Source organism: Poecilia mexicana, unplaced genomic scaffold, assembly GCF_051168715.1.
Source record: "Poecilia mexicana isolate PSO_F unplaced genomic scaffold, ASM5116871v1 scaffold_7, whole genome shotgun sequence".
In the NCBI taxonomy this organism is placed as follows: Eukaryota; Metazoa; Chordata; class Actinopteri; order Cyprinodontiformes; family Poeciliidae; genus Poecilia; species Poecilia mexicana.
Genome location: NW_028263376.1, coordinates 30,481,802 through 30,501,773, shown reverse-complemented (window position 1 = coordinate 30,501,773; position 19,972 = coordinate 30,481,802). Strand labels below are relative to the sequence as shown.

The 19,972-nt window shown below is 39.6% G+C and overlaps 2 protein-coding genes and 1 non-coding gene across 3 annotated transcripts; 1 reads left to right on the top strand and 2 right to left on the bottom strand.

Moving 5' to 3' along the window:
• Positions 1-1,769: 1,769 nt before the first annotated feature.
• Positions 1,770-11,123, bottom strand: LOC106909932 (serine hydroxymethyltransferase, mitochondrial). The gene is made up of 12 exons (XM_014976444.2): positions 10,889-11,123; positions 9,889-10,086; positions 7,778-7,857; positions 6,216-6,416; positions 4,290-4,371; positions 4,092-4,214; positions 3,856-3,995; positions 3,604-3,766; positions 3,320-3,419; positions 2,784-2,939; positions 2,498-2,605; positions 1,770-2,188 (listed from the first exon to the last, which is right to left on the bottom strand). The coding sequence occupies exons 1-12, from the start codon at positions 11,009-11,011 to the stop codon at positions 2,061-2,063; spliced, it is 1,602 nt and encodes a 533-aa protein (XP_014831930.2). The 5' UTR covers positions 11,012-11,123; the 3' UTR covers positions 1,770-2,060.
• Positions 11,124-11,256: 133 nt separating this feature from the next.
• Positions 11,257-16,903, bottom strand: LOC106909933 (neurexophilin-2). The gene is made up of 2 exons (XM_014976445.2): positions 16,638-16,903; positions 11,257-12,361 (listed from the first exon to the last, which is right to left on the bottom strand). The coding sequence occupies exons 1-2, from the start codon at positions 16,719-16,721 to the stop codon at positions 11,534-11,536; spliced, it is 912 nt and encodes a 303-aa protein (XP_014831931.2). The 5' UTR covers positions 16,722-16,903; the 3' UTR covers positions 11,257-11,533.
• Positions 16,904-19,569: 2,666 nt separating this feature from the next.
• LOC148158481 (U5 spliceosomal RNA) lies at positions 19,570-19,683 on the top strand. Its single transcript, XR_015763873.1, has one exon. It is a non-coding gene; the product is annotated as a U5 spliceosomal RNA (small nuclear RNA).
• The last annotated feature ends 289 nt before the right edge of the window (positions 19,684-19,972 follow it).

Genomic DNA, 19,972 nt, shown 5'->3' with positions numbered 1-19,972 from the left:
AGAACAAACGTCCTTTCAGTCTCTTGCTGAATGAGTGTTCAAATATTTAACATCAGAAGTTCATGTTCTTGGCTGGATTTGTGCTGCTTTGTCAAGCTCTTTGTGTGTGAAATAAAATTCTTAATTTTATCAAAAGGGGGATAAAATTAGGACATGTTATGCACCAGAGAGAATAAAGATCTGAGGAGCAGTGGGAACTTTTGAAAGTTTAGGACTCTCATCTTCTCATTTTTACAACAGTCTGTTTAATCTACAAATGATTGACGGCGTTATGAGTAGAACATAAAATAAGCATCAATGTTCTTTGTCACATAAAGTCTTGGACTGTTTCTGTTCATAGCAAAGCATTTGACCTATTATTTTATATTCAAAATTTTCCAAATTGGGACATTTATGAAGTCTGAATGTTGGTACTTCTTGATGAACCGGGAAAGGAACAAACTAAAACATAAAGGTATTTTAAACAAACAATAATGATAAATGATAAATTAAAAATGGTTTCTTTCATCTTGAGAAGTTTGTTCAGCAACTGTCTGACACCATCACTCCTTTGCCCAGAGGCTCTTAGAGTTTGTGTTTGTTCAAATAACAGATTTCAGCGTCCCAAAAGGCTGTGAGGGAGGATCAGGAGAAGTCTGACTACAGTAAAGTTGCGTTTTTGTTCCTGCTCTTTTAAATCGGCTTTGTTGTGTGACTTTGGTCTCCTTTGTGCTTAAAGACTTAGACATAGTTTGATACAATAACACAGTCAGCTCTAAAGTTTTCGTTGTTCTCCTTGCTGCAAAGCAATCCCACAGCATGATACAACCTCCACTGTTTTTAACTACGGATGGGACCGCTAGAGTAACATGTTGTCATAGTTACCAAGAGATTCTGGTTTTAATTACACCATCATGTACTCCCACAGTTGTGACAAGGGAATCTGGGATTTTGTGAAATTGCATTTTAGCCTCTAGACATATATATATATATATATATATATATATATATATATATATATATATATATATATATATATATATATATATATATATATATATATATTAAGCTTTTTTCATTTTTGATACATTCACAACTTGTGATTAAAACAAAGCAACTCTAAATACCCTTCATTTTTATTAATTTTTTTTATTACTTTATCTGGCAAAATGTTTTGTTTATATATGTGTTTATGTCTAAATATGTTGCGAAATCCATATTGAAAATTTGTGGTGGACACTTCCTTTGATTTGAAAAAGACACACTGAACAGCAAAGCAGATAAAAAGGAACTTTCTGAATCTGTGACTCCAACCTTTCTGACACATTTCTCATCCTGTTCAGAAATCACCTTTTTTTTTTTTTTTTTACTATATTCTCTGAACACCAGGAGGAAATGCCAGCTGTTTCATTCAGATCATTGTTTATAAGCCACAGAAGCCCCTCCCTTCTTAAATTACAAACTATTATCCTCATATCTAACCCAGAAATCCACATTTACCCTTGTTTATTTTCTTTTTGCAATTACACATAATTTCCTTCAGACGTCGCTTAGTAACAATTAAGCCTGGAATTACTATGTTACTCACAAAATCGAGCCAGACGAAAACAAATAACACAAAATGTTGACGCAACCTACCGTCTAGAAAGGCAGAAGCAAGCTCCTTCCAGCTGTTTCTATTGAATCCAATACATCTGATTTTGGGTCCAACAAAATGTAATATAAAAGCATTCATTTCTTATTTAATTTGGTCGTCAGAGTATCTTAAGAAAATACGTCAAAAAGCATCGTTGTGCAAACTTGATTTCTTGCTTTATTCATGTCTGACTTTGATCAACAATTATACTGAAATGTTTTTCTTCACAGCTGTACATCAATATTCAATGCATCGTTTTGTACACCAGTCATTATTTACCACGGCCTCAGATGAAACTCTTCCATTAAAAAGATTGTTTACATTTTCAGCAGAAAACTGACCAACAGTGCGGCGTGATCCAAATATGACGGTGACATTTGCGCGTTACAGTTCCACAGGAAGTCGACAGAAGGTGACGTCGCTGGAGAGAAGCCCGCTTCCTCTTTTAGTGATCTGTGAATCCTGGCATGGGGAAGGGTCTGGCAAATAGCTCCACCCGATGGCGGAGCTCTGCAATGAGCTTTACTGTGTCAGGGTCCTTCAGCAGGAAGGACTTGAAGCTGGCCAAGTTTCCTGATGGGAGGAAAAAGGAAATGTGTAAAAAAAAAAAAAAAAAGTGCCAAAAAAATCAATAAAATGTTACGGTACTCTACAATATGTCAACAAGTTGGTCTTCTTCAGTTCAAGATAAAGTGAAAAAAAAATTAGGAATTGAGTTAAAAAAGTAAATCCCATGGTTCACGACACACAGCGATGTGTTTTGATAGTTTTTTTTTTGCTCTTAAATTTGATTTTTGTTTTTTTGTTTTTTTCATTTACAAAACATAAAATCTCTTGCCCAGTTAATTAGCCCAGTTAATTATCACACCGAAACAGTCTCACCAGTTTTCTGCTTCACACTCAGAGCGATCTGAATCCCTTCATCTATGAAATCCACAACCTTCTCAAAGTCTCCCTCCTTAAACTGTCGAGAAGTCAGAGCTGGAGCTCCTTCAGCAAAAAAAAAAAAAAAAAAAAGATGGTAAGAAAAGTGAAGAAAAACAAACAAAACAACGACAGAAAATAACCCAGTAAGCTTTAGAATAAATGTACACAGACTTTTATACTAAACAGGAGATGCATTTTCTACACCCTCCATATTAAAACGAATAATCATGAGTTTGTTTACCGAGTCTGAGTCCTCCTGGGGTGAGGGCGCTCCTGTCCCCCGGACAGGTGTTTTTGTTGGCTGTGATGGATACCAGCTCTAGGACCCTCTCTGCTCGGGCTCCGTCTATCCCATGAGGTCGAAGGTCAACCAATACCAGGTGGTTGTCGGTTCCGCCTAAGAGGAGGGAGATGAGAACGAAGCAGGGTAAGTGTATGTTAAAGCTTCATTATGTCTATTTTTACGAAACACGTCTGACTGGATGAAATGAGCCGATTCTTCTCACTGCTTCCGAACCGTTTGTTGCCGACGCTGGAAAACATCAACTCTGACTTTTCTTTTCAATGACATTTCTTAAGCATTCAACAGTAAAGTGAAAGCTGCCTTTAAAAAGTAAAAAAAAAAAAAAAAAAAAAGCAAATTAATGGGCTGTGAATGAAAAAAGGAGGCGAGTGCATGAAGTACCTACAAAGTGCTCATGCCGTGGTATGAGAAGCATGGAAGCTGCCAGTTTCATGCGTCTTTTAAACGTCTGTTGATGTGCATGAGGGATTCACCTGACACCAGGGTGTAGCCTTTCTGCAGCAGAGCGCCGGCCATGGCTTTGGCATTCAGAAGGACCTGAGCGATGTACTGTTTGAACATGGGACTGGAAGCCTGCGGAGACGTGAAATTATGCTGCGTGAAAAAAGGAGAACGCTGCACTTTCATGTTTTATTCATGAGCTGCTGAAATTCTGCCGGTTCTTAGATTTGTTTTCCCTCCAAGGATTTTTCTCCCTTATTATTGCGTTTATTACTGAACACGACTGAATATCGGCGACTAAAACAACCGTCTGGACCTGTCTGAGGGCCACAGCCACTCCGGCTATGGCGTGGTTGTGCGGTCCTCCTTGAAGTGACGGGAACACCGCAAAGTTCACCCGGTCCTGGAGGTCATAGGACGTCTCCCGACCTTTGGCGTCCACCGACCGCACGCCTTTCCGGAAGAAGATCATACCAGCCCTGCAGAGTGGAGACAGGACGCCGTCCGAGTGTTCGCCTCAATCCATCATAAAGCGGTTTGAAAGCTGATTTAAATGGACATTTGGTACCTCGCTCCTCTCAGGGACTTGTGGGTAGTGGTTGTGACCAGGTCAGCGTATTTAAAGGGAGAAGGAACGGCGCCAGCCGCCACCAGGCCGCTGATGTGAGCCATGTCAGCCAGCAGGTAGGCGTTCAGCTCCTCACACAGCTGAAACACACAACACAGACCGTAACAAAACGTTTCTCAAAAACCTGATGAGTTACCACAAGGATTTCAGTTGGAAAACACACAGTTAGGTCGGACCTTCTTCATGCGAGCGTAGTCGATAAGGCGAGCGTAGGCGCTGGTTCCGGCGATGATGAGCTTGGGTCTGAAGAGGCGGGCTGTCTTCTCCAACTGGTCATAATCGATCAGACCCGTTTGAGGCTGAGATTGTAACACAACACTTTGTTACTAGGAATCCTCCACAGATTTACCGTCTGAAGTCTACCAAGCGCTCACATTCAGCTTGTAAGGCATGGATTCGAAGTAGATGGAGGTGGCAGAGATTCTCTTGTTGTCGGTCATGTAGCCATGGGTCAAGCTGAAATACAGCAGAATAAGATTACAACACAGACTGCAGCTGTAACGTCTGAATCTTAACCCTCAGAATAATACATATTATAAACATGTTATTTCAGTTTATGGAAAGCCTCTTTTTCAGATGTTGCTTTGGGATTAGTACGTTTTATAGAAAGCTACAAGAACGCCCAACTGCAATTCACCGCAAGGAGAAGACATTAAAGACGGTGCTTTAGTCAGATAGAGCCAAAATTAAGCTATGCGGCCTACAATAAAACGCTACATATGACTGAAAACAGATGTTGCACGTCACCCTGAAAACCCCACAGCCATAATAAACACGGTGGTGGCAGCATCATGCTTTTGTCAGCAGGGATAGGGAAGCTGGTCAGAGTTGACAGCAAAGTGAAAGGAGATAAATCCTAAAAGAAAAGCTGATAGAACTAAAAAGCATTACACTGTGGAGGAGGTTCAGAGGAACAAAAACCCCACACACGCGTGCAGCCGGAACTCCAACGAAATGGCTTCGATCAAAACATACGATTCAGCTCAAATGGCTCAGTCAAAGTCTAAATCAAAATCCAAATGAAAACATTTAGTTAGAAAAATATCAGACATTCTCCAAAATGCTCTCAGTGGAAGCTGGTTCTGCAAGGTGTGGATTTAGGAGCGCTGAATAAAAGTCGCTCTTTTATGATTCGTTTTTGTGGAATAAAATACAACTGAGTATTACAATCTGTCAAGTTCAACAGTTTTACACTTGATCTATCACATGAAAACCTTATTAAAAAATGCTGATAGGCTAAGCCTTTGTGAGATGAACTAAGCAGAAAGAAAAAAAAGAACTGATCCATGACGGGAGCTAATCTGTTTATTAAAACAAATATGCAATAGTAGGCTCATTATGAGCTACCACCAAAGATCTTCAAGCAGCCACTTGACCCCAGGTGGGGGTAGCTAAATGTAAAACAGGTATTTATGTTATTATAGGTGGGCAGTTTTCACTAGAATCTTCCACTGGGCTTCAAAAAGTGGCCATTATATCACAGTATTGTAAGATGATGCTTTCTTTACAACTAAGTGCATGAAAAATATACTTCTAGTACACTTACAGAAAAGTTAATTAATGTGTATTCTACCAAATGCATTAAACTGAATATATTTAACGTAATAGCACAAATCCAGCAAATACATAGGCCATTATATAGGACTGTCTCTTCTGTCTTTGTGTTCTTCAACGCCCGGCCAGCCGTGGCGTTAACTTTACGTGGAGCGCCTTCATTTTCTTCTGTGAATGTCTGTGAAATTAAAATGAGCCCCTTTCAAAGAGAGTGTCGCCGTGTGACAGCTCCAGTCTATGAGACCAAAAACTTTAATCACACTCAACCTCTTCTTGACGTTAAGTCCAAAGACAACATTCACTTTCTTGTAGGAAATAACCGCTGGGCCAAGTGACGCTCTTTTGTGATACTAATAACTAAAATGTGGGAACTAATAATTGCAGAATCTGTCAGAGTGGTGAGAGCGTCTGAAGCATGAAATGAAAAAAAAACTGAGATATTTGAATAAATTGCTGTAAAATGTGTTTTAATGTGAGATTAGCATGCCTCAGGGATTCATCTGGGAGTTTTTACATGATTTCACATCTTCTAAACAGGTAAAAATTTGTGTCATTACATTGTTTTAGCACATAAAATATTGATGTTACAGACTCATTTCTGTCAAATTATTTAAATAAAATGTTGTTGTTTTTTTCAACAGGATTGTAACATGACAGTAGGATTACAGTCGTTGCTGCTTTTTCACAAGTAACCAAATCTCCCTTTAAGCAGAATATTGTTATGATCCCACAGCGTATTTACTCACTGTCCACCGTCCGGCAGGTCCAGGCCCATCATTCGGTCGTGAGGCTTCAGCACAGAGGTGTAGGCTGCAAAGTTGGCTGGGGACCCCGAGTAGGGCTGGACGTTGACGCCCCACAGGTTTGGATCCAGACCGAAGGCGGCGAGCGCTCGTCTCTGGCACAGCAGCTCAATCTGGTCAACAATCTCTGCGCCTCCGTAGTACCTGGAAGAGACACACATTCACATGCACTGTAGTGCCTAAAGGGTTATATTTTTTATTAACTTTTATCATTACTTATTAAACCAGCTTGTGTCTTTTACAATTTATTAATTATATTGTTGCATTCTTCTAATCTCTTTTATTACACTGCATCTCATGTGTACAATATTGCATCATAAGACACAATCTAATATCAGATGACTCCCCAGTGTAATGAGTGATAGTTAATGTATTGCCATAAAGTGACAGTTTAGATTTAATTTTCATATCAGTCATGCAGATGATGTTAAGTGTAGCATTTTTAATGTAACAGAAATACATAACAGGAAAGGAAGTGTTGCTTTAAATGCTCACAGAAGTTCAACAATGTCACACCTAAAAGTTGGCATAGCGCGTACCTGCTCTATTTATAGTTGAATAAGAATGTTGGCGATGAAATGTCTAAATTATTTCAGCTATAGTTGATAGCGCATCCTCTATAAAGCGAAGTGTCAAATTCTGGGTCGAACAGGGACACTCCTTCTGTCTACGCTTTAGAAAACGATCGCTTGACTGAATGAAGATGCTTTAGAGTCCGTGTAACATCAACTGAGCAGCATGGGGTTCACTAAAGTCAAGAAATTAACTTTTTTGTGTCTATTGTAAAACTTTAGACCCACCTCTCTGAAGCCACTGATCCTGTGCAGAAACACCATGTTTGTTTAAGGTTCTTGTGAAAACTTTGTTTTCTTGGTAACAACTGCAAATTCATAAATTTGCAGTTGTTACAAAGGAAACGCCCTCCTGGACACTTACTTTACATTTGATAATAATGATTAGATTTGAGGGGCTTATTTAATTGGGGATTAACTATTTCATGCGAACATATGTGTTTATCCTTTGAGTTTTCTGGGAAGAATCCAACTCTGTCCTCTCGCATCCGTTTTAAATAGCAAACATACAAAGTTTGTTGTTGGAGGACAAACCTGAGAAAACCCAAACACGTGGTTGGAAACCTGCACGGTACAGGGTGCTGCATTGCACAGTGTTGCAGTGCACCGTGTTGTTCCTGGCAGCAGCGCTGCATGATGTTACACCATGCAGTTGTCAGTGAGATGGTGTGGTGTCAAGAACCGTATTGCCTTCTCCACAAACGATTGCATTACATCACTGCTGTATAATTCAACAGCATCTCGGACCGGTGAAGGTTTGTCAGGTACTCAGAATGACTCTTCAGCGAAAGCAGTCCACTCTATTCCACTCTCAAACTTCATCCTAGTAAAAAACGCCTCCCCCCGAAAACTCAACCTGACAAAATGACGTGTACATATGTTTCTAGATGATGATTGTGACATATTATAATTGAGTTGGGTTTTGGTGCTTACCGTTGCCCAGGGTATCCCTCGGAGTATTTATTGTTCAGACAGGAACCCTGTGCCTCCAGGGCGGCACGGCTGCAGAAATTCTGACAGGACAAGCAAGCACAGTGTCGGCATCTCCACATACTGTATGCTTTAAGAAAAAAAAAATCTGAACAGACTATCCAAATATAGCTTTATTTACTCAGAGAAGGCTTTACTGCCAGAGACTGTAGCCACTATATAAATTTAGCTCTCCTTTGTGCTTTTGGATTGGCTTTCCTTTCACATGCAAGCTAAAATAATCACAAAAAAATACAATAAAAAAAAATACAATGACTTTCTGTGTTGCAAAATATAATGGATGATAGAATCTTACTTTGTGAATTTTTTTGTGCGCCTCCCATAAATGGCTGTCTGAAGCTTTTTCTATATATAAGAGGAGAGAAAGCTGCAGAAACGGAACTGAATGCAAATGAATTTTCCTCCTTCTGTCAGTTTTTTCTCTTCTCAAACTCTCACTCTGGCTTATTTTTTTTTTACCTCTTCCTCTCCCTCATCCTCACCTCCCCCTCCGCCCCCCTCGTCCCCCTCTGTAAGTCTTATTATACTAAACCTGTCACTGTTCAGGGATCCCTCAATCATCCCAGTGAGGTTTAAAACAAGCTCCCTGTCTGACACAGAACTCTTTCTGTGACATTTTTGAAACACTATCCTGACACACAAAAATACACTCTCAAACTAGACTTCCCTTCCTCCTCTTCTCCTCTCAAAATGTGGAGATCAGTGAAGAACACGCATGGGAAAGCTAATGGGATAATATGGCATCGTTCTAAAAACACAGGGAGATCTCTGGGACTCATCCTGCACTGGTGAACGACTCGCATCACTCGCTCATTAAGATGAAAATCTTTCGGATACCAATGTGGATAATAAATGTTTGGGCTCATAACTGGTCCATAGTAAAAGAAACGAAACTTGGTTAATTTTCTCCAACTTCAATTTGGATTTAATCATTTTGAAGAGAAAATAATTTTAATTTTAGAGTTAGTTGTTCCCAGTTTTCCAAGTAAAATCTTTTTTTATTAGTTTTACAGAAGGGACAGTCAAATTCAAGATGAGGAAAATTACTAGAGTTTCTTTTTTTAGTAGTGTTTAAAATTGATATTAAACATCCATATGGTCAGTTTAGTTACAAAAAAAAATCTAAAAATGTCTCAAGGTGTCTGTTCATGAAGAGGTCAGTTTTCTTTGCTAGAAGAGAAGAAAAAGAATGAATCAAACTGAAAGGAGAAAATCTGTTTACTGATTTTCTAAATGTTGTTCTGTGTGGAGTCCACCTGTCAAAACCAGTTGCTGCTCCAGCACAGCTTTCACACACACACACGCACACACACGCACGCACACACACACACACACACACACTTAGTGTGATTCCAAGCAAAGAGCAAATATTTAAACAGTTCTGCAACAGACTGACGTCCATCACGTTTTACGTAAAAGAAAAAATGTGATACTAAATGAGTTCTTGTCGTTTTTCTGATGTTAGCCATTGTGAACTCCAGATTGATAACTTCTGAAGATCTATATGAGTTTCTGTCATTTTGCTTTTGTTTTGTTTGTCTAAATCCTGACATTTCTCTTAATTTTGCTTTTGCAACCCCATCAAAACTGTTTTCTGTCATCTTGTGTCTGGCCCCAGAGTGCTGTGTGTTACTATTCTAATAGGTAGCATTTATCTGTATTTGAAAGGAATCTACTACAAAAAGGCTCCATGAAACTGTGCAAAACTGTGAAGCTAAAGGAAAAGGCTACTTCAAATGCACATTTAAGTGTATTCAACCCCTTTCACTGTGAGACCACTAAATAAAATCCATTCTCTTTCAGAATTCGTGTGTAAAATCAGATTGTAGTATAAATTGATATTGAACCAAGCCCTTTTTAAATCTAATATCCTGAAATCAGAATAAAAAAAATTTTCAAAATAAAAGCATTTTTCCTCCTCCTACATCATTATGCACTACTTTCTGAGTTAATTACGTAAAAATCCACTAAAGTGAATGTTTTCTTTGTGGTCAAAATGAAAAACTGTGAGTTGCCTCTTTGTTTTTGCCCCTCTCTTCTCTCTGCACTCTCACCTCTGACGCGATGAGCTCCAGTCCCCGACACTGCCTGTCCTTCTCCTGCTGCAGGAGACTCCACATCTCTGGGTCGTCCTGGGCCAAACTTTCCTGCCCCGTCCATCCGCCGCCGCCGCCGTCGTGCGTCAGCCTGCATGGCTCTGAGGCGACCTGCCCCTCTCTCCCCGAACAACCCGAGACTCTGAGGAAGAGCGGCTTCAGCGTGACACAAGAGAAAAAGAACAAAATTAACATTGTCACTCACTAAGAAAACATGTACTTCTTAAATAATGAACGTTAAATGTTACTAAGACCTTGGGTGGTATTCAGCAGAAAGTCACAACGATCTTTTGTGTTTTGTACTGCTAAAACTGAGTTGTTGTTTTTTTTTTTTAAAGAAGCGACTTTGGTGTCTTTTGAAATGCTCGTGAAGGCTGAGCTTGGGTGAGAAATGCTTTCATCACTTGAAATTATGATACTCTGCAGGAAGGGTTTGAAAGAATGACTTAGAATAATGTGTCTTTTGATGTTCTGAGCAAAGCCATTAAGTGAAAGGCTGCGCAAAAACAAATGTGCTATTCAAGCAGGACAGCTTTGGAAAACCTTGGACTGGAAAAGTCTACATAGACTGACCACCGGGGTCTTGTTTGTTAAAGCAGGTATGCATACATGACACTTTTGGAACCAGGAGCTACTTCGCCCTTACAGGTGGTTCAGTGTCAAAGCAGAAATGCGCACAAAAACAGGATTCTCATATCTATTGGTTTGGCATACGCTTGACAAAATAAAACAGACTTTGCTGCTTTTTGACACTTTTTATGACAGACAATGAAGCCGTGCATGTTGCATGCAGACAGCTCTGGCAGGGTTGAGATGAACTACAATGGCATGCTGACCTAGTTTGCAGCATTTAAGTTATTTAGTAACAACCGCTCCGATGTGCAGAGGGGAAAATAAGTCCTTTAGACAACATGCAACTGCATCGTCGTGCAATGAATCATCAGACGAAATTACTCACCCTCAGTGTCTGCCGCAGCGACAGAGAGAGCATGTTTGTGACAGCAGAGGTCCGGGGAAATCTGGAAACTTTCAAGGTGCAAAGGGTGAACGCACAATCATTCTGGGCCGACGCCAGGTACATGCGTAGTCTGTGTCACTGATAACATGAAAGGTGCATGAAAATCTGCCTCTGAATTGGTTCTCTGTCGCCTGGATGACGAATGGAGTCAACAGGTGCTTCTTAACGCGAATCAGTAAAGGAAGTAGTTTTCCAGATTAGAGAAAACACAAACATCCATCGGTGTAATTGAAGACAATCTTAGATTTATAAATATATACATTGTGTAGAATAATGAAATCCAAAGTTTGACTTATCAAACTTAGGAGTTGTAGATACAGAAAATGGCAGAATCAAGTATAATCACTAACTTTTTTTTCTTTAGGAAAAACATACGGCATGTGGAATAATGGGAGAAGTTTCATGTTAAAACTATTTACAAAGTCACACTGCTCTCTTAAACCGCTTCAATGTGCATTTCTAATCAGAAATGATGCCAAAATTTCAGAATCCCAGGATTTTTTTTCTTTTCTTTTTTTCTTTTTGTGTGGTTGTATGATGAATATACAGTATAAACAGTAAATGTTCCAGCTGGAGAGTCTCTGCTCATCCGAGGTGCTGCTGGTTCTGCTCTGCCTGAAAGTTGTGATCCGGACAGACCTTCTGCACCAGCCTGTAGTCCGTGCCGGTGAAGGCGATGAAGATGCATATGACCTTGAAGGGTTTGGCGCAGATCCACGCCGCCTGGGACTGCGTGTTTTCCGAGTAGCAGGTCTGCCCTGGGTCATACATGCACGGCTTGGTCTTCTTGGACCGGTTGGTTCGCTGGTACTCGACGCGGCAGTTGAGCTCGGTCACCATCATCACGTCCCGCTGATATTTCTGATGCTCAGTAGGAGCGGAGCTGGTGGACGATGGTGGGCTCAGATCTGGGAACAGGACAGAGTTTTTATTGGGGGCGCTGCTGTCGGCCGCGCCATCGAGAACCTCCCATCCCACCGCTTTGGATGGCGGGACGATGCTGACGGATATGTTCCCCAGGCGGGAGGAGTTGTGCCGGAAGTAGACGCTGAACGTCCCGTTGATGTGGTCCACGATTTTTCCAGTCACCAGGAGGCTGAACTTCACGGTTTTCACGTTGAAGTAGAAATCCCCCCAGCCCAGGATCTTCTTGGCCTTTGTGGAGGTTTTGGCAGGAGGCTTGGATTTGGGCGGAGTGCCGTACAGATACTGGTCTGGAGCTTGTGAAAAGTTCTGTGGCCAGCCGTAGGGGCTCACCGCGCCGTACGTATGGGTCTTATGTTTGGTGGAGATGATTTGTAAGTCTTTGGATACATGTTTAACCTTCAGCGCTGCTCCCTCGGGTTCTTCTCCTGCTCCGGCGGCCCTCCATTGTTTGCTCTTTAGGCTCAGAGGACCGGATGACTCCTGTACCTGCAGAAAAATATATTAGATGGATTATTTACTCAGCAGTTGACTGAACCTGACAAAAAGCTGCAGTTGAAACAGTTAAAGTTTACGTGGAGCTTGTCCACATTTTGCCATGCTACAAGCAGAAACTTCACTGGAATTCATATGGATTTCATGTAATTTGTCAAAACAAAGTAGTGAATTAAGGTGAAGCGGAAACATGGTTTGGGTGTGTGTCATGCATGTAGTAAAATGTACAGTGATACCTGACCATTTAGAATATCACAGAGAAGTTTATTTATTCCAGCAACTCAATTCACTAAGTGAAACGCCTTATGCATATGAATTATTTATGTTTTTAAGCCTTATTTCCGTTAATTGTGATGATTTTCATCTGACAGGTAATGAAAATATGACATTTAAGACTGAAATTTTACATCAGAAAAACAAAAATATATATATTCTTTTTTTTATATATGAAAAGCATGCTTAATACATATATAAGGCACTTTTAATTTGACAACCGTGCCTCAGAGGAAAGCATAACTAATTTATATGCTACATGCTTGCTGCACTTTGGTACATGAACTGAAATCAAGTGAAACAGATTTCCACTGATTTTCCACAATAAACTTCCTTGAAAAGAATATGAGAATGATTCGAAACAGACTTGCCCATCAGGGTGACCACAAATGAAGGACAATTTCACTGTACGTACACTAAATGCTATCAAATAATCGATTAAAATAATTATTCCTCGGTCTTTCAGTCTCCTCTAAAGCTCCCGCTGATCAATAAGTTATTTCCTTCAGGCAAGCTGGCATGTCACAATCAACCTCCCATTAACAAATAATTATCTGTTTTCAGTCGTCCTTCAGCTGAGCCCCTTGTTAAAACTGTCAGTCATCCTTTCTGTGCAACCTTGATGATAGGCTACATCCAGTAATTTATTTATTTGTTTGAGAAGGACCTTTTAAAAAGACCAAATAAATAACTAAATAAGAACGATGAAACTACTTCAGCATATCTTTAGTCAGAAGCAACGCAATATGTTGAAGAGCCCCTTATTTGTCTTCTTCTGAATCATCCATTCTTATATTCTAACATGCTCATGAACGGTATACTTGGAATCATTAGGGGACCAAGTATAGCTCTGTTGTATTAAATTTCCCCATCTCTGTCCACATCATCCTCTTCACCAACTCTTTGAGGTTTATTAGTAAGTCCTGTTTAGATCACAAACTCTTTTCTTATTTTCCCTCCAAGGAGAAGAAGAACTTACACAGGAAAAGCGTATTTCTAAACTCCTCTCTTCGACGCTGTGCATTTCTTAGAATAGCAGCTATGCTTATTGATCAAATTAATATGCCAATAACTATTTGACAATGGCAAAACGTTCTGAGGCGGAGGCAGGGGGAGCATTCAGATCACCGTGTTTTTCCAAACGATAAACGTGATTTTGTTTCATGTCACCCGTTGTTTAAAACGTGTGTGCGGTTTGAGGTCGCGGCCCTGTTTTCGGGAAGCTGTGTTTACTTCAGGGACGCTCTGTGAGTGTTGGACTAAAACCGGTCCTGGATAACATGGCAACAGAGAGAAGTAGTTTTGTGTTCTTCTGTTTTCACAAGAAATGAACATGTTTTTTTTTTGTTTTGTTTTGTTTTTTTAATCAAACAGCTAAAAATTAATAAACACTGAGCACATCCTATTGATAAACCAGCTTGGTTTGAACTAGGCAATCTCCTGCTGTGGGGTCTAATTAACACACAAAACCCTCCAAAATAATCCCTTAGTGAGGGTGATAATGTGAGTAGAGTCCCTGATACTGACCACACAGTAGATGTGCAAAACGTGACATATTAGATATCAAACCTACATCAAGGTTATAACTTGGGCTGAAGGATCTCAAGCCTTAAGTCTTTGTGGATCTAAAGCACAGTTAGAATATATAGTGCCTGCTTTATCACAGCACAGTAACAGGCTTCAGTCTATTTTATATGAAGAACAGGGATTTGGTTTTAGTTTAACCCAATAAAAATGTGAAAACTGCACGTATAGTCACTGTGAGTTGATCCTTTGCAGAGCCATTTTTTTCTGAAAGGAGACGTTTTGATGTCAGCCTCTGCCTGCGTTGCACATCCAAAGACCGACGTTCCTCTTCATTCTTCTTTCTAAATAACCCAAGCCGAGTCTGATTGGATAAAGATCCGTTTTCAGGGTCTGGATGTTGACACGGCCATTTTGACAAATTGAAATTGTCACAGCGAGGCCTCAGAAATTCTGCTGCTCTGAGTAGAAGTCACTGCATGTCCATGGATCAAGATAAAGATGAATGCAGAAACCTGGTTGATCAATGAGAAACGATATGTGGTTTTTAAAATTATTTTAAGAAGATTTTATTATGTGAAAATTAATTTTACCCTTAAAGATATAAAAGTACCCATCAGCATCGGCCGCCTGCACTAAAATCGTTCAGAGGGCTGCAAATGGCCAGCGAGCCTCACTCTGGACACACCTGATGTAATTTATTCCACGTTCGGCATTGCTGGGTGTTCACAGTAATCTGAATCTTTAGTTTTTTTGCTAGAGAATTTTCTTTTCATGTAGGCCAGAAAATGTTTAGTTATCATCTGAGCAGAACACATTCTTCCACATGTTTGCTGCATGGCTCGTAGGAAGGCTTTTAACAAGACTTTTCTTTTAAAAATTATGAGATTCTTCTTGCCACTCGACCCAGTTAGCTCATTAAACAACCAATATTCATCCTGTCAACAGATTCACCCACCTGAGCTCTTCCTTTCTACAGCTGCTCTATGAACTTTGTATCTACTTCTCTAATCAAAGCTCTCTTTGCTACACTTTCTGGTGGATGACAAGCTGCACAACACTGAACAGTGAGATGTCACAGAACTTGGAATATTGCTGGTCAATCACATAAAATCCCAACACAATACACATTCAAGCTAATGGGATATAAATACTTTTGCAATGTGCTGCATGTCTGGTATTTAACAAGCGGCGCAGAAGGTTCTGCTCAGCTTGTTTACATCGAAGCGAAGAAGGAAAGAATAAAAAAAAAAAAAACGGACGAAAGTTTTTGGCTCTTTGTGCCTCTACTTCAGCCCGCTCCTGCACCCGAGTGTGCTCCAGCTGTGCCTATTGTTGCAAGCCTAAAACCTGCAGCTATGTGCTGTTCTCACCTAGCCTAATTGGAGCTCACAATGTGACAGCCATGTCACCGGCTCAGTGTCAAGATGCCAGCACAATGACTGCGACTGAGCAATGGTGGAGAGGAGAGGATGCAAGCACAACACTTGCGAGGAAGCACCAACAAAGGTAAAAAATTAAATAAATAAATAAATAGCAATGAATTAAATTGCTAAAGAAGAAAAAAAATTGTGAGCTGAGGGCTTTGTTTTATCTAAGGACGGGGGGAATATTCTTGCCACTGGCAGGAAAATCCTTAATGTGACAGTTTTATAAGAGTAAAGAAAACATAAAAACAACAGCCCTCAAACCCCGAGGAGATTAAACCCTTTCAAAACCGAGAGACCCTCTGAAGTCATTTGCTTCAACTTTTACGGCTCAAAATGACGCCGCTTTGAGCTTTTTTTTTGTTGTTGTTGCTTTTTTTTTTTTTTGCTTAGCGAGTTCACCGGTGAAGTTAGGTGTTACAAATTATCTGTTTGGGCAGAAAAATAAATTCAGGAGTGCATAATAAATAGCAGCTGCACAGGGAAGAAAGTCACAGACAACAGAGCAGGAGCTGCTCTGAGGAACTGTGCTATTTCACAGAATAATCAAGCAAGTCCTTTGTGACAAAAACATTTTTATGTTTTTACACAATTTTGTTAAAACAGCATTTTGAATTTTGTACCAAAACGATAAGAAATAAAACAAAGGATTGCCACAAAATCTGAAAGTTAAATGCTGTTAATAAAGCAAATCAAATATACAATTTGGCAGACTGACCAGATTTCTGAAACTCTAATCAATGCATCTCATGTTGTATATATAAATATATATATATATATTGAAGAGATCATAAAGGTTTTGATTTCAGTTTGCAGCACAAAAACAATCCCTAATAAGAGAGAGAGACAGAGAGAGAGAAATAAATCTATGGAAATGAATTCATTTTTGGAGGCAAGAAGATGAGGAAACACATTTGCTGGCAAGAGATGATTTATGACCTCCTGCTTGTTCCCCCAACGAGGAGAACTTCAAATTTGAGTTACACTGCAAACAACAGCACTTTGAGTAAATAACGAGCTCAGCCTCAGCTGCAGAGTGGACTCACCGTGCAGGGAAGGAGCCACAGACAGGTGATGGCAAAGTTCAAACAAAGAGCCCTCATTCTGCAGCAGCAGCAGCGATTGTCCATCCACAGAGCCGCGACGTGTCTCTCTGAGTGATTTCCTGAATTAAAGCCTGCACTCTCACTTCCTGGCTGGAGGAGACTCTAGAAATCCTCCAGATTTGAAGTGAATCCGCTTCAGCTCTCCCCCTCTCCAGCGCTGTGCCTCTTCCTCTCTCACTCCTCTTCAGCGCATACACACACAGGCAGGCACACGCACAAGCAAGTCAAACTTAGCAAAAAAATATTTTCCCAAAAGAAAAGCATTGCCTAAGCAACATTTTACCCCGTAAGTATAAACCTACTGCCGAGCAGTTCCACACACACACACGCACACACACACACACACACACACACACACACACACACACACACACACACACACACACACACACACACACACACACACACACACACACACACACACCTTCACCTGCCTCCATGCTCATTTTCAGCACCTGGCCAGCCCTCATTATGACTCATCAACCCGAGGAAAGGCTCTCTGAGGCAGGCACAGTTTGACAGCCGTCCCTGCTGTCCCCACGTACTTTAGCCGCAGGGAGGCTGACAAAATGACAAGGGCTTTCTTCAGGAAAAAAAATATATATATGCTGACAACTGGTGAGCGTCACTCCTTCAGTTTTTTGCTGGAAATTCAAGCCAACAGATCGCCCACCAGTACTAACCGAACAGAGGTCCTAAATAAAGATCCTTAATGAACGTGTGTGATAATGCTAAATAGCTCAACGTTTTCTGGCCAGTTTGACACTTTTCGTGTACCCTCCTTATGAGTATGCTCATGCCAACTCAGCCTTTTCAAAATTTGACCAATTACTGGCAAAATAAACAACAAAAAACCTGAATTTAAAATGGATTTAAAGTTGTAAAACGATGCAAAAAAGTACATGAATCTCAAGCGGAAGAAACTTCTTGGTTTTCAAGGATTTTTTCTACAAATGTCAAACTTGTGGTGGTTATTTGCACGTCTCTTCCAGCTTTGCACATCAAGAGCCTTAAAACTGTTCTTACTTTTTACTGCATATCTTAGCCTAAGCTAAGTCAGACTAGGTGAAGAGAGTCTATGGATATGAGTTTTCATGTTTTGCCACAATATGAAAGCTGAATTGGATTTAGGTCTGTACTTTGACTGGACCATCCTTCCACATGAAAATGCGCTGATCTAAACCCTCCCAAACAACGCTGGCTGTTTGTTGAGGTGTTATTGCCCTGCTGGGAGAGGAATCAGCCTGATTTCCAGGATTGCTCTGTATTTAACCCCCATTCTTATTCAATCGAATCTGACCAGCAGGCCCTGTAGTATCAGGAACATTGGGGTAAACTGGACAAATGCACACTTCACTTTTCCAATCTTCATTTCCAGAACTTCAAAAGAACAACTACTGGTTTCCATTTTCTTCCACTGTGGTGCTGTGTGTTGGTCTATCAACTAAAATATCAGTCAAATACATTGAATTTGTGGTTGAAAACCTACAAAACATGGAAATGTTCAGGAGAAAATAATACTTCTGCAAGTAGATATGATCCAATGTTGCACATATTTTTAATGAAAGTTTTTTTTAAATGATTCAACTTGCAATTTGAAAATGATTTATCTAATCACCTCATAAATATTTTCAAGGTTCAAGTCTGTATTAAGCAAAAGTAGGCAGTGGTGCTGTAATCATTTGGCTCAAGTTGTAAAGAAAAAAAATTCACATTAATTTAGTTTCTGTAATGAATTATTTTCCTGTGAAATTATAAACATTTTTATTATTTTCAGAGCAAAACTTATTGCTTGTTATCTCATTGGTCTGACTGTCCTGTAGAATATAAGAGTAAGGATTAAAGATTGTCACAATGAAAAGAAAAAAAGGAATAAACATGCAGTATGTATGTACTTTTTAACTAAGTTTTTAGAGAGTGTACATTTATAGCAGAAACGTTATTGTAGTGTAATAACTAACATTTAGTAAGACAGTGATGTCTGATTTCACTCTTTAATACAGGAGCTTAAAAAGCTAGCTATACTTCAAAACACCCTGCTGGGAAAGTCATTTTAATAAATGTTTACAGATTTTTAAAATGAAAACGGAAGGCGACGAAGAGATCACAGCATATTGCCACTAGATGTCGCTTTTTTTCCTTATGTAAATGAACAGAAACTCCATGTACTATCTTATTTCCACTTCGTTTGTGGCCTTTAGGTCTCGTGCAGCAGTCGAAACAAATCACAACAAAAATAGTGTGGTGATATTATGGCTTTGTTGCCTGTTTGTGTCACACCACAGTCCAGTATGTTACAAATAGTCTTTATAATACATTTTCGCATTTTCACTAAACTAAATATGTTTTTTTCTTTTTTAGAAAGATTAAGGTCAGTATTTTGTACGCTTTTTCTAATTTCACATGAAGAGCAAAGACATTACATTACAGATATATCCGTAAATTGTTACTTGGTTACTACAAAATCGCTTGCGCATGCGTACCAGTGTATGTAGGTAACATAAAGAGGGGAGACAGTAACGTGATATTACTATATCTAGAACACCAGGGCGTTCAAGAGTTAGGTCACGTTGTGTCTTGAAGAAATCCCAACCAACCCTTCATCATCCTGTGAATAAGAGCGAAAAGTATTAACGTTACGTCACTCTTTACCCACAATGCAAAGCGCTTGTAAGATTATGTACATCATTCTATTTTATTTTACTTTGTTTGGAATTCATTTTTGTTAGTTTCAACGTGGCGATCTAAATTGAAGAACTGTGTGTGTGTATATTTTTGCAGTGTTTACGTTTACTCAAGTTGTTTTTGGAAAACCGTCAATGAAAAGGCTGTGTCAAAGAATGTCCTCTGGCTTCGGCGCTGCATTCGACATGCACTCTTGTTTCTCTTCAAATCGTATAAATCTTTCGCCTTTTACTAAAGATTTCCGTGGAGAGGAACAATAAGAGTTTATCCTAATTTTTTGACGCCCTACGAAAGTGGGGCATTCTTCACCTGTGAAAATGAACAATATATATGAAAAATAACAGATACTATGGTTATGCCATCTGTTAACGTTACACAGCAGTTTCATAAAAAAGACAATTCGTTTTGTTTTTTTAACATTTTTCCACATTTTCACTAAATACCAAATCTGTCTGGAGTTAGTCGGTAACCCTTTACTTGGTGTTAGATCTTAAATATTAATTTTCCCATAGTATTTTTTTTTTAACTTCATAAGAGTTTTTTGTAATTAATACTAAAGCTGTACAACTTTTAAAAAGTCTTTGGAAAAT

Coding starts and splice junctions, on each gene's coding strand:
- LOC106909932 (XM_014976444.2), bottom strand. CDS start 11,011: ATGTACCTGGCGTCGGCCCAGAATGATTGTGCGTTCACCCTTTGCACC. Junction 6,417..7,777: donor GAGGGATACCCTGGGCAACG/GTAAGCACCAAA, acceptor TGTCTCTTCCAG/GTACTACGGAGGCGCAGAGA. Junction 3,767..3,855: donor AAGTCCCTGAGAGGAGCGAG/GTACCAAATGTC, acceptor TCCACTCTGCAG/GGCTGGTATGATCTTCTTCC.
- LOC106909933 (XM_014976445.2), bottom strand. CDS start 16,721: ATGGACAATCGCTGCTGCTGCTGCAGAATGAGGGCTCTTTGTTTGAAC. Junction 12,362..16,637: donor TGTGGCTCCTTCCCTGCACG/GTGAGTCCACTC, acceptor ATTTTTCTGCAG/GTACAGGAGTCATCCGGTCC.